Genomic DNA, 12,004 nt, shown 5'->3' on the forward strand with positions numbered 1-12,004 from the left:
CTGGCTCAGGTTACAGGCACAGGTATTGTCCCTCACCTAAAGTCATCCCCTGCTCTCCCATACCCCATGTAGACAGTCCCAGTAAAACTAAATGACATTCCCAGGTCAATCCACCCTGCTCCCTACTGCGTCACATCTCTCCCCGCTTCGAGACTGAAGTGAGCAGGGTCACTCTGACCAGTGACCTGGGGAAGTTCAGGGCCCCCTCTCCAGGACAACGCATCCACTATCATGTTGGCACTTCCCTTCACATAGACCACATCCATGTCATAATCCTGCAGGAGCAGGCTCCACCTCAGGAGCTTGGAGTTGACTCCTTTCATCAGGTGTAGCCAGGTCAGGGGAGAGTGGTCAGTGTACACGGTGAAGTGTCGCCCAAACAGATATAGCTCTAGTTTCTTAAGGGCTCACACCATGGCCAGGCATTCCTTCTCGATGGTCGCGTAGTTCTGCTCCCGGGGTAGCAACTTTTTGCTCAGGTACACGATGGGGTGTCTCTCCCCCTTTTCATCCTCCTGCATTAACACCGCCCCCAGTCCTGTGTCTGAGGCGTCGGTGAACACCATAAAGGGCTTGTCAAAGTCTGGGTTTGCCAGAACTGGGCCACTGACCAGAGCCTCCTTCAGCACCCGGAGAGCCTCCTGGCACTCCTCGGTCCAGACCACCTTGTCTGGCTTCCCCTTCTTGCATAGTCCAGTGATGGGGGTAGCTATGATGCTAAAGTGGGGCATGAACCTTCGATAGTACCCCGCCATCCCAATAAAGGCCTGGACCTGCTTTTTGGTTTGGGGAGCGGGCCAGTCTCTGATCACCTCCACCTTGGCTGGTTCCGGCTTTAGGCAGCCGCTCCCCACTTGATGGCCCAGGTAGGATACTTCAGCCATCCCTACCTTGCACTTCTCAGCTTTTACAGTCAGCCCCGCCTTCTGGAGCCGGTCCAGCACTTGTTTAGCCTGGGACACGTGGTCCTCCTAGGTCTGGCTAAAGACCCAGATATTGTCAATATATGCCACAGCAAATCTCTCCATCCCCCACATAGCTGATCCACCAGGCGCTGGAAGGTGGAGGCCGAAAGGCAGGGTCAGATACTCATAGAGCCCCAGAGGGGTGATAAAGGCTGATTTCAGCCTGGCATCTGCGTCCAGCGGCACTTGCCAGTAGCCCTTTGTAAGATCCATGGTGGTGAGGTACCGAGCGCCTCCCAGCTTGTCTAGGAGCTCGTCAGGCCTGGGCATGGGGTAGGCATCAGATATAGTGATGGCATTGAGCTTTCGATAGTCCATACAGAACCGGATAGACCCGTCCTTTTTGGGGACCAGCATCATCGGCGAGGCCCAAGGGCTGGAAGATGGCTGAATCACCTCCAAAGCCAGCATCTCCCTGACCTCTCTTTCCAGGTCCTGAGCAGTTTTCCCTGTGACACGGAAGGGGGAGCATCTTATAGGAGGGTGTGATCCAGTCTCCACCCGGTGGACAGTCAAATTAGTGCGTCCAGGCTGGTTGGAAAACAGCTGTTGGTACAGATGCAGCATCCCTCTGATCTCAGCTTGCTGGCCAGGGGTTAGCTCAGGTGTCCCCAACGCAGTGCCCGTGGACACCATGGTGCCTGTGGGGGCATCTAAATGCACCCGTGTCCTGGCTGGCGGTGGAGCATCTGCCAAAATGCAGCCGAATTTCTGCGGCATTTCGGCGGCAACGCCTCTCGATGATGCTGCTTGCCGCCGACAAGTGACATCATCGATAGGCGTTGCCCCCGAATTTCTGTGGCATTTCGATGGCGATGCCTCTTGATGACGCCCCTTGCCACTGACAAGCGACATCATTGAGAAGCGTTGCCGCAGAAATTCAGCAGAAATTCAGCAGCATTTCAGCGGATGCTCCACCGCCGCCACGGTCCTTCATCTGGCGCCTGCCAGACGGAAAGGTTGGGGACCACTGGGTTAGCTGATCAGAGAGGAGAATTGTTTCCAGGGGGGAGCCAGCCCCTGTATCATGGAATAGATCTACTAAAGGGTCGGCTCCCTGCTCCTCCCAATGTCCACACACGGCCAACACTACATTCCCCCTGTCATAATATGGCTTCATCATATTGACATGGTACAGCCGGCGGTGATGTGCCAGGTTAGACAGCTCCACCACATAGTTTACCTCATTTAGCTGCTTGACAACCTTGAAGGGACCTTCCCAGGCAGCCTGTAGTTTGTTTTTCCTCATGGGGATGAGAACCATCACCTGATCCCCGGTGGTGTAGGCGCGGGCCTGTGCCGTGCGGTCATATCAGACTCTCCCTGGCCAGGTCCATGAGCTCAGCCAGTCTTTCTCAGAAGGTCAGGACATACTCCACCACGGATTCTCCATCGGGAGTGGCCTTCCCCTCCCATTCATCTCTCATCAGGTCCAGGGGCCCCCTTACCCTCCTGCCACATAACAGTTCGAAAGGTGAAAACCCAGTAGACTCCTGGGGTACTTCCCTGTACACGAACAGCAGGTGAGGTAAGTACTTGTCCCAGTCCTGCAGGTGCTGGTTCATAAAGGTTTTCAGCATCATCTTTAGCGTTCCATTGAACTTCTCCACCAGCCCGTTGGATTGGGGGTGGTATGCTGAGGCCCAGATGTGCCGGACCCCGCATTTCTCCCACAAGCACTGGAGCAGGGCTGACATGAAGTTGGACCCTAGGTTGGTCAAGACTTCCTTGGGGAACCCCACTCGGCTGAAAATGGTCAGCAGCTCATCCGCCACAGTGTGTGCTTCAATGGAAGCTAAGGGCACTGCCTCGGGGTAGTGGGTGGCGAAATCTACCACCACCAAAATGTATTTCTTCCTCGACTGGGTCGTCTTACTGAGAAGTCCCACTATGTCCATAGCCACCTTCTGGAAAGGTTCCTCTTTGATGGGCAAAGGTCTCAAAGCCGCTTTCCCCTTGTCCCAGGCCTTCCCCACCCTCTGACAGGGTTCACAAGGTCGGCAATACTGTTGGACCATAGTAAAGACCCCTGGCCAATAAAAGTTCTGTAGCAGCCTCTGCCTGGTGCGCCGGAATCCCTGGTGCCCTGCGAGAGGGATGTCATAGGCCAGGTACAGTAACTTGCAGTAAAACTTCTGGGGGACCACCAGCTGCCTCCTGCTCCCCCATGACTCCATTTTCCCTGGGGGAGCCCATTCTCGGTATAGGAATACCTTCTCCCACAGGAACCTCTCCTGGCAACCTCTCCCCATGGTATGTACTGCACTGAGGTCGGCCAGGTCCCTTAGCTTCTGCAAGGAGGGATCTTTCTGCAACTCGGCCTGAAACTCAGCAACTGGGGAAGGGATGTGGACCCTTTCGCTCGCTGGGTCTGAAGCTGCAGCCTCCCTGAGCTGTGTCCCTGGGCACTCCCTCCCCTCTGGGGTAGGATCCTGCACCTCGGGCTAGGTACCCTCCCTGAGGTCAGGGCGTAGTGCTCCTCGCTGGCTCTGGCTACGGGTCACGACCAAGGCACCCTGGGGGTTGCTTGGTCAGTCCTCCAGGTCCCCCACCATTAACACCTCAGTGGGCAAAATTCCTTGGGGCCCTCCTTAGCCCCCTATTTCAGGTGTACCCTCACCACGGGCACCTTGAATGGGGTCCTGCCCACCCATGTCAGGGTCAGGTAGGTGTTGGGCATCACCCGATCTGGAGCTACCACCTCGGTCCGGGCCAGTGTCACCTCAGTGCCCATATCCCAGTATCCACACCCCTAGTGTGCCAGAACTTCTCGAGGTCACCACCTCTCTGCCAGGGTCGAGCAGCAGACTCATCTGCCCCGGGGACCCTGTTACGGCAAAAGTCCTTCTTGCTGGTCACACACTCCCAGGGGTTAATCGCCCCCTGAAACCATCCCTCGCTGACTCTTCAGCACGCCTGGTTCCTGTCAATCCCCCTTCATTTTACTGCTCCCCAGCCACTTACTGCAGGAAGCGCTGTCCACGGGGTGCAGTAGATCCCACCGCTGCCACCAGTTGTCACAGAATGTGGGGGGGTCAGGGCCCTGCACCCCCCACTTCCTGTGATTCACTGTGACTCTTAGCCAGCCATTAAAACAGAAGGTTTAATAGATGACAGAAAAACAGTCCCAAGCAGGGCTTGTAGGTACAACCAGGATCCCTCAGCCAGGTCCCTCAGGGGGGCAAGGATCTTAGACCCCAGACTTGGGGTTCCCTGCCTCTTCCCAGCCAGCCCCAAACTGAAACCAAAAACCCCTCCAGCAGGCTCTCTCCCCCTCCTTCTCTCCCCTTCTCCCTTTGTCCAGTTTCCCGGGCAAAGGTGTCAACTCGCCCCACCTCCCGTCCTGGCTCAGGTATTGTCCTTCACCTAAAGTCATCCCCTGCTCTCCCATCCCCCATGCAGACAGTACCAGTAAAACTAAATGACGTTCCCAGGTCAATCCACCCCGCTCCCTACTGCATCACAAGCAGTGATCAGCATTTGCCCATGCCCGCTGCTTCCCTGCTGGAGATACCACCTTCCTGGTGCCCAGAGCACTGGGGTGGCCTAGGGGCAAGGGGGTTCTGGTGCCGTGGATAAATGCTACACAGGATCCTTTGGCACCGCTGTAACCAGCTCCTTGCTGTGGGGAGTGATTCCACCCATCTGCCTAGGCCCCGGCATCGGGGGGCAGGGGGGGCACACACTTGCAGCAGGGCCCCTGGGGGACACAGGGATGGCCTGCCCTAGACCTGGGAAGGGAGGAGGCTCCAGGGTGGGGGATCTTCCCAGGGGCATCCACACTTTCAGTCCTGTCTGGGGGGTAACTCCCAGCACCCTGCACACCGGGGGCTGCTGTTCTACTGAACCCTATACAGGTTGTTACACTGCTCTCACAACCAGGGCATCTGATCACCCTCACTGGTCTCCTTGTAGGGGTGCCCAAGGGCTTTGCTCAGAGGAGGCACGCTCCCCAAACTCCCCAGATCCTAGGGCCTTGGCCAAGCAGGGGAAGATGGGGCTGAGGCTTCTTGCTCTCATGCCAGGGGCAGCGGCGGTGTACCTGTCGCCATCCGTAAGAGGCGCTGTTTGGGAGTCGGGCTTGGATGCAGTCCGGCCCTTGCGTTCTCTTAGCCTCTTCCATATCAGCCCCTAAGATGAGGAATAGCCAACAGTAACAAGGCTCTCATGCCACTCAGCCAGCGCTGGGGGTGGGGGGATGGGAGGGAGAAGAGCTACCCCAATAGCTAGGGGAGGGGACTGGACAAGGGCTGTGAGCCCAAGACAATGCTGGGGGGCCAGAGAGGCAGGAGTTAGTCAACCAGACCAGCTGGGCACCTGGTAGTCAGCATGGTCGCTGGGCTCAAGGTGCAGGTCTCTGTGTGCTCTATGGGCATGTGTGAGCGTCCTTCAGTGTCCCCAGGGAGATGTGTGAGCGTCTCTGGGATCTGTGTCCCTCTCCGGAGTTATGTCCCTGGGGTATGACACCTGGGGCCTGTCCCGTCTCCCATTCCCCTGGGTCAGGGCAAGATTCTCGTCCTAGCTCAGCAGCTGGGATTTTCTTACCTTCACGTTACTGAACTGGGAGCCGGTTGACACGTCGCTCTCAGTGCCTCTTCCTGGGGCCCGAGGGCTGGGTGAGCTCTTCCCCTCAGAGGAGAGATCTACAAGAATCAACCACACTCAGCAAGAGATCCCAGCCCTCTGGGGGGGTCAGCTGGGGTAGGGAACTGTAGAAGGGCTGTGCAGTCTATATGGTTTTATAAAAATATGCTAATGAGTGAATATAATGTAACTGGAATATGAAATATAACTCTGAGGGCCTATCGTAATTATGCAAATGTGGGCCATTAATGGTGGTTTGGAATCTTGATGACTCCCATTAACCAGGACAATTGTCTTCAGCTGGCTAAAGAGAGAGCCTCTCCACCTCCACCCCCAGGATGCCTGAGAGAAAACTGGAAAAAAAGGCCGTGACTGCAAAGGGTGTGAGTGATTGCTGGACCCAGGCTAAAAGGAGATTAGTCTGTAAAAGGGAGCATTCTGGAACTGGTGAGGATCTTATCTGTATTCAGTTTGATTAGACATAGATTTGTGCGTTTTATTTTATTTTGATTGGTGACTTACTTTGTTCTGTCTGTTACTACTTGGAACCACTTAAATCCTACTTTCTGTATTTAATACAATCACTTTTTACTTATTAATTAACCCAGAGTGTGTATTAATACCTGGGAGAGCAAACAACTGTGCATATCTCTCTATCAGTGTTATGGAGGGTGAATAATTTATGCGTTTACCCTGTATAAAGTTTATACAGGGTAAAACGGATTTATTTGTGTTTAGACCCCACTGGGAGTTGGGCATCTGAGTGTGAAAGACAGGAACACTTCTGTTAGCTGCTTTCAGGTAAACCTGCAGCTTTGGGGCAAGTAATTCAGACCCTGGGTCTGTGTTGAAGCAGACGGGCGTGTCTGGCTCAGCAAGACAAGGTGCTGGAGTCCTGAGCTGGCAGGGAAAGCAGGAGCAGAGGTAATCTTGGCACATTGGGTGGAAGCTCACAAGAGGGTTTCTGTGATCCAACCCGTCATACCCAGGACAGTGCTGGGGAGTCAGAGAAGCAGAAGGGAGTCAACCGAACCAGCTGGGTACCTGGGAGAGGGGCCCTGGGAGCCTGAATGGCCACTGGACTTGGGAATGTCACTGTGCAGGACTCCCCCCAGCTCTTCCAGTGCCCCTCTGTCCTGGTCCGCAGTCCCCTGGTATCCCAGCTGTGGGCTCTCCCCACAGCTCAGCCAGTGCGCCTCAGTCCCAACCCACAGCCCCTGCCATCCCAGCTGAGGGCTTCCCCTGCAGCTCTGCTAATGCCGCTTGGGCCCAATGCATAGACCCCTGCTATCTCAGAGGCTCAGGGGTGCAGGCTCCTGGAAGCAGTGGCATGTCCCTTTTCTGGCTCCTACAAATGGAGCGGCCCCTAACTCTGCTAGTGCTGGAGCAGGACCATGCGGCTGCTTCTGGGAGCTGCGTGGTGCGGCCCCTGACCCTGCGCCCCAGAGCAGGGCCATGCCACAGTTTCTGGGAGCTGAGTGATGTGGCCTCCGACTCGGCGCCCCGGCTGGAGCAGGTCCAAGCCGCGCTGTGCAGCCCCCAATCTGACACCCCATTTGGAGCGCCGGAGCTGGGCAAGTCCCATACTCTGCTCCCCAGCAGGAGCTTGGGGACCGGCTTAAAATGGATCCGGCCCGTGGGCCATAGTTTGCTCACCCCTGGTCTATACCCTGGCATTAGCCCTCTCAGTCCCAGTATTGCACGGGCAGCTCCTGGGCACTCGTGACCCCCTAAGTCCATTCCAGTCGCTGCTCTCCAGGATGCAGCCCACCCCACCCCAGCAATGGGACCTGTATCTCCCTAGGGGACGTGCAGTTCCTGCCCTGGGGACATAGTGAGGCCCTTGCTATGCAGGGGAGAGCAGGGGGCTCAGGGCAGGGGGTTGGGGTGCAGGAGGGGTTCAGGGGGCGGGCTCCCTGCCTGCCCTGCCCTGCCCCCGTGCCGCCCCAGGAAGTGGACGGAACCTGGGGGAAAGTGGGCACAGGAGTCTGTGTTGCTGTTGCTTCGGGCACTGCCCCCAGCAGCCCTCATTGGCTGGGAACGGGGAACCGCGGCCAATGGGAGCTGCTGGGGGCAGTGCCTGAAGCAAGAGCAACACACAGACCCCTGTGTCCCCTCTTCCCCACGTTCCAGCCACTTCCTCAAGCGGCGTGGGGTCAGGGCAGGCAGGGAAGCCTGCCCTTCCCCTGGTGTGCGTAGGGCCAGAGGCGCTCTAGGTAAACGCTGGGGGACCTGTGAGGAGCTTACGGGCCGCAGAAAATAACTCTACAGGCCGCGTGTTTGAGACCCCTGGCATAGGGTGACCAGGTGTCCTGATTTTATAGTGACAGTCCCAATTTTTGGATCTTTTTCTTATAGGCTCCTATTACCCCCCAACTTCTGTCCCAATTTTTAACATTTGCTGTCTGGTCACCCTAGGCATGTCTGATCCAGGGCTGGAGCCTCCCATAGGGGGGCAGGGATGGGGTTACCGCTCCCCCTGGAGGGGATCAAACCCCCACCAGTCCCAGTTCCTGCCCCCACCCCCATTAGTCAAGCTGCTCTGGGAGGAAGTGGGAGGTGCAGAGCCAGCCGCAGGGACAGGAAGAGGCTCAGCACAGAGCACCAGCCCGTGAGTGCTCAGAAAGTGTCACCGGGGCTCAGCCACCCTCTGCAGATGGCCCCATCCCAGATCTGGATGTCCTTGGGGGGGAGCAGAGGGAGAGCAGGCACTGGGGGCAGCGCTGAGGAGGGGATCGGACCCCTGGAATGGGGAGGGTGTGATGTGGGAAGAGGAGCCCAGGGAGGGGGGAAGGCAGAGTGTGGAGAAGTTAATCACTGGGGAGAGCTGGGCAAGGCAATGAGTGGGGGAGCTGACCCCCAGGGGTTGGGCAGGGCAGGGTGGGGGTTGTTATAAAGGGCAGGGTATGCGGGAGCTGACCCCCTGGGGCAGAGCTGGGCTGGACAGGGGGTGGGGGAGCTGACCCCACTGGGGGCTGGGCAGAGCAGGGTGTGGGGAAGTTGGGCCCCTGGGAGGGGAGAGCAAGGTGTGGGGGAGCTGACCCCCTGGGGGGTTGGGCAGGGCAGAGGGTTGGGGAGCTGACCCCCTGGAGGGGGTTGGGCAGGACAGGTGGCACGGGAGCTGACCCCCTGGGGGGGTTGGGCAGGGCAGAGGGTTGGGGAGCTGACCCCCTGGAGGGGGTTGGGCAGGACAGGGGGCACAGGAGCTGACCCCACTGGGGGCTGGGCAGGGCGGGGTGTGGGGGAGCTCGCACCCAAGAGGCAAGACAAGATGGTGTGGGGAGCAGATGGTACCCAGCCCCTTCTCAGAGCAAGGGATGGGGGTTCTTAAAGGGTCAGCACCAAATTTAAAAGTCATCTGAGTTCCCAGCACTTGGTAGGACTCTGGGAACAATCATGTGTCCTATTCTGTCACATGGCCCCTTTGGACCAGCAGTGCCATCCACTAGTGGGTGGTGTCACTGCCCAGCTCTCAGGTACTAGCCCTGTGCTGCAATATCTGGGCTGTGTGTGCCCCAGGGAAGGGGGTTCACACAGGCACTAACTCAGAGGTAGGCAAACTACAGTGGTCTGCGGGATTGTCCTGTCTGGCCCTTGAGCTCGAGGCTAGCCCCCATCCCATCCCCTGCTGTCCTCCTTCCCCGCAGCCTCAGCTTGCCGTGCCGCCAGCGCTCTGGGCGGTAGGGCTGCGAGCTCCTGCCAGCCTGCGCAGCTGAGAGAGCCACCAGCCTGCCCCGCTGCTCTAGACTGCTCGGCAGCATGGCTGGCTCCGGCCGGGCGGCCCAGCTGACAGTCCTGCTGCTGTGAGTGGCCTGGGAGTGGGGAGCGGGTGGGGAGGGGGTTGGATAAGGGGTAGGGGATCCTGGGAGGCAGTCAGAGGACAGGGAGCAGGGGGCAATTGGATTGGTGTGGGAGTCCTGGGGTCTGTCAGGGGTGGGGGTGTGGATAGGGGTTGGGGCAGTCAGGGGACAGGGAGCAGGGGGTTAGATGGGGGTGGGGTACCAGGGGTGGTTAGGGGTGGGGGATCCCGGGAGGGGGTGGTCAGGGAACAAGGAGCAGGGGGGTTGGATGGGTTGGGGGTTCTGAGGGGGCAGCCAGGGGGCTGGAAGTGAGAGAGGGCGGATAGGGGGCAGGGACCAGGCTGTTTGGGGAGGCAAAGCCTTCCCTACCCAGCCCTCCATACACTTTCGGAACCCTGATGTGGCCCTCAGGCCAAAAAGTTTACTCACTCCTGCACTAACTGCTGAATTTGGGGTTCGTATGGGTGAGATGAGACCCAGCCACATCTGGCAGGTGCCCAAAGCTTGGTGCCATCATAGACAGTGGGGAAACAGGGAGGGAGGGTCAAGTGACTTTCCGAGGGTCCCCCAGAAAGTCTGGCCAAGCCAAGGATAAAACCCAGCTGGCTGAGCACTTCTCTCCACCCTCTGGCCCACTCTGCCCCTGGCCGGACCCCAATTCACCTCCGGCTCCAGGCAGTCTCTGCTTCCCACCACCGGTGGGGCCCCACCTGTCTCTCCGGAGCTGAGCCGCCTGGGACTGGTGAAGAAGTCAAGCCAGTCTCAGCCAGGTGCGGGTGGGGGGAACAGTGGGGGGGGCTTGGCTGGGCCTCTCCAGGCAAGTGCATCTTGAGGGAGCCTGGCCAGGGCAGGCCCTGGCTGATCGCGTCACTCTCGAGTGGCCAGAGCAATTCCCTACCTCGGGACCAGCCCTGGCTGCACTGCCATCTCAGCCCGGCAGACAAATTGCCTTCCAGCAGAGCAGGTGACTGCGGCTGGGAGGCAGGGCATGGGGGAGTGGGTTTCTGAGGTGTGGAGGGGATGGGCTGTTAGGGTCTGGGGAAAATGTGTGTTGGGGCACTAGGGAGTGGGGGTTCTGTGGGGAGTGCTGGGCAGTTGTGGTGGGGCTGTGGGCAGGGGGGCGCTGTGCATAGTGGGTCCAGGGGGACTCTGGCCATAGGGAGTTGGGGGAAGTGGTGTTGGGGGGGGGAGCTGTGTGGCACAGCATGGCCTGTCCCTGAGGGGGAGGGGCATGCTGGCAGCACACAGCCATGTGCAACTGCCAATTTGTAAATAGTGGCCTCGCACTGGGCTGGGCTGCCATGTACCACCGCCTCCATGGGGGCCCACAAACATGTTTGGCGCTGGCAGGGCCAACCCTATCCATTTGGGTGCCTTACACAGTGGGGCCCCAGACCTCCCACCCGGGTCTGGGAGGCAGGAGCTTTGGGGGGCCCCACAGGCCCAGAGTGGCCCAAGGGATTAGTGGGGGCCGGGAGCAGCCTGCTCCACTTCCCTTGCCCCAGCCCCAGCCGTGTCACTCGAGGGAGGAGGCTTGGGCCAAGGGATCCCCCCCCACACTCACCAGCAGCAGCGGGAAGCGGAGCAGCCCGGCCCCAGCCCACTCTACTCCACCAGCTCCCAGTCACAGCACTCCATTTCCCGCTGCCAGTGAGAGCTGGGGGCGGTCCTTTCCCTAACCTGAGCGACATGGCTGGAGCCGTGTCTCTCCACTTCCCGCCACCGGTGAGTGTGGGAGGAGATCCTTTCCCCGCACTCACCGGCGGTGGGAAGCGGAGCGCCACGCCTGGGAGCTGGTGGAGTAGAGAGGGCTGGGGCCAGGTTGCGCCGCTTCCCGCCGCTGCCGGTGAGTGCGGGGTTGCTGGGAGAAGTGGGGGTGGGCCAGGGGCAGAGCGGGGGAAGGGTAAGAGGCAGGGCCGAGGGAGTTGTTCGGGGCCCCACACACCCCTAGGGACAGCCCTTCCCCTTGGGGTGTGCGGCCAAGGGCTAGTGCTATTTGCCAGGGCTGGTGCTGCCGTGTATGCAGCATGCAGCTGCCTAGGGCACCATGAAATTTGGGGCAATTTGGTGCCCCAGATTTCATGGTGCCCTACGCAGCTGCGTATGCCTAAGGACAGCCCTGGATGCCGGGCCCACAAAAGATTAATCCGGGCCTGCCTGACTTCTAGACTGTGCCGCCTTCTGGTCGCAATGCAATCATCACAGCTGCAAAACCAATAAAACCAGTCTCTGCTCCTATTAGTAATAAAAAAACCCACGTGCCCCCAGTCCCCCACCTGCCAAGTACCCTGGCACTGCATCCTGCCTGTGGATACAGTGGAGCTATCCCTGCCCCTGTAATGCAGCTACCTTTGGGGTAGAGCCCAGCAGCTGCCAAACAGCATCTTTTGCCCCCATGATGTCTCTCCAACAGGCTGTTCTGAGCTCAGTGGAGGGACAAAGGACCAATTCCCAAACTGAACCACTGGAGTGGATCCCCTCCCTGCCCCTGCACCCCCACCCAGCTGGTGTGCTCCCCTTCAGGCCAAACTCAGTCCCAGCAGGAGCATCTGTGGCTGGCAGGGGGAGGCTCCTAGTGCCCCTGCTCCCAGCGCCATGGGGCAGGTGCCTGGAGGTGCTGGGGTGCCCATAGAGGGCAAGCTGGGTGGGGCTGCC

General features: G+C 59.1%; 1 protein-coding gene across 5 annotated transcripts in view; it reads right to left on the reverse strand.

Moving 5' to 3' along the window:
* Window positions 1-12,004, reverse strand: part of RASAL3 (RAS protein activator like 3) — a 57,135-nt gene that overhangs the window by 20,042 nt on the left and 25,089 nt on the right. For all 5 annotated transcript variants that reach the window (XM_039514379.1, XM_039514378.1, XM_039514381.1 and 2 more), the window contains 2 exons: window positions 5,511-5,608; window positions 5,008-5,096 (listed from right to left, as the gene is read on the reverse strand). In XM_039514379.1, coding sequence (XP_039370313.1) covers window positions 5,008-5,096; window positions 5,511-5,608 — 187 coding nt within the window. The remainder of the gene's footprint in view (window positions 1-5,007; window positions 5,097-5,510; window positions 5,609-12,004) is intronic.

The sequence above is a fragment of the Mauremys reevesii genome, linkage group 25, assembly GCF_016161935.1.
Source record: "Mauremys reevesii isolate NIE-2019 linkage group 25, ASM1616193v1, whole genome shotgun sequence".
Classification (NCBI taxonomy): Eukaryota; Metazoa; Chordata; order Testudines; family Geoemydidae; genus Mauremys; species Mauremys reevesii.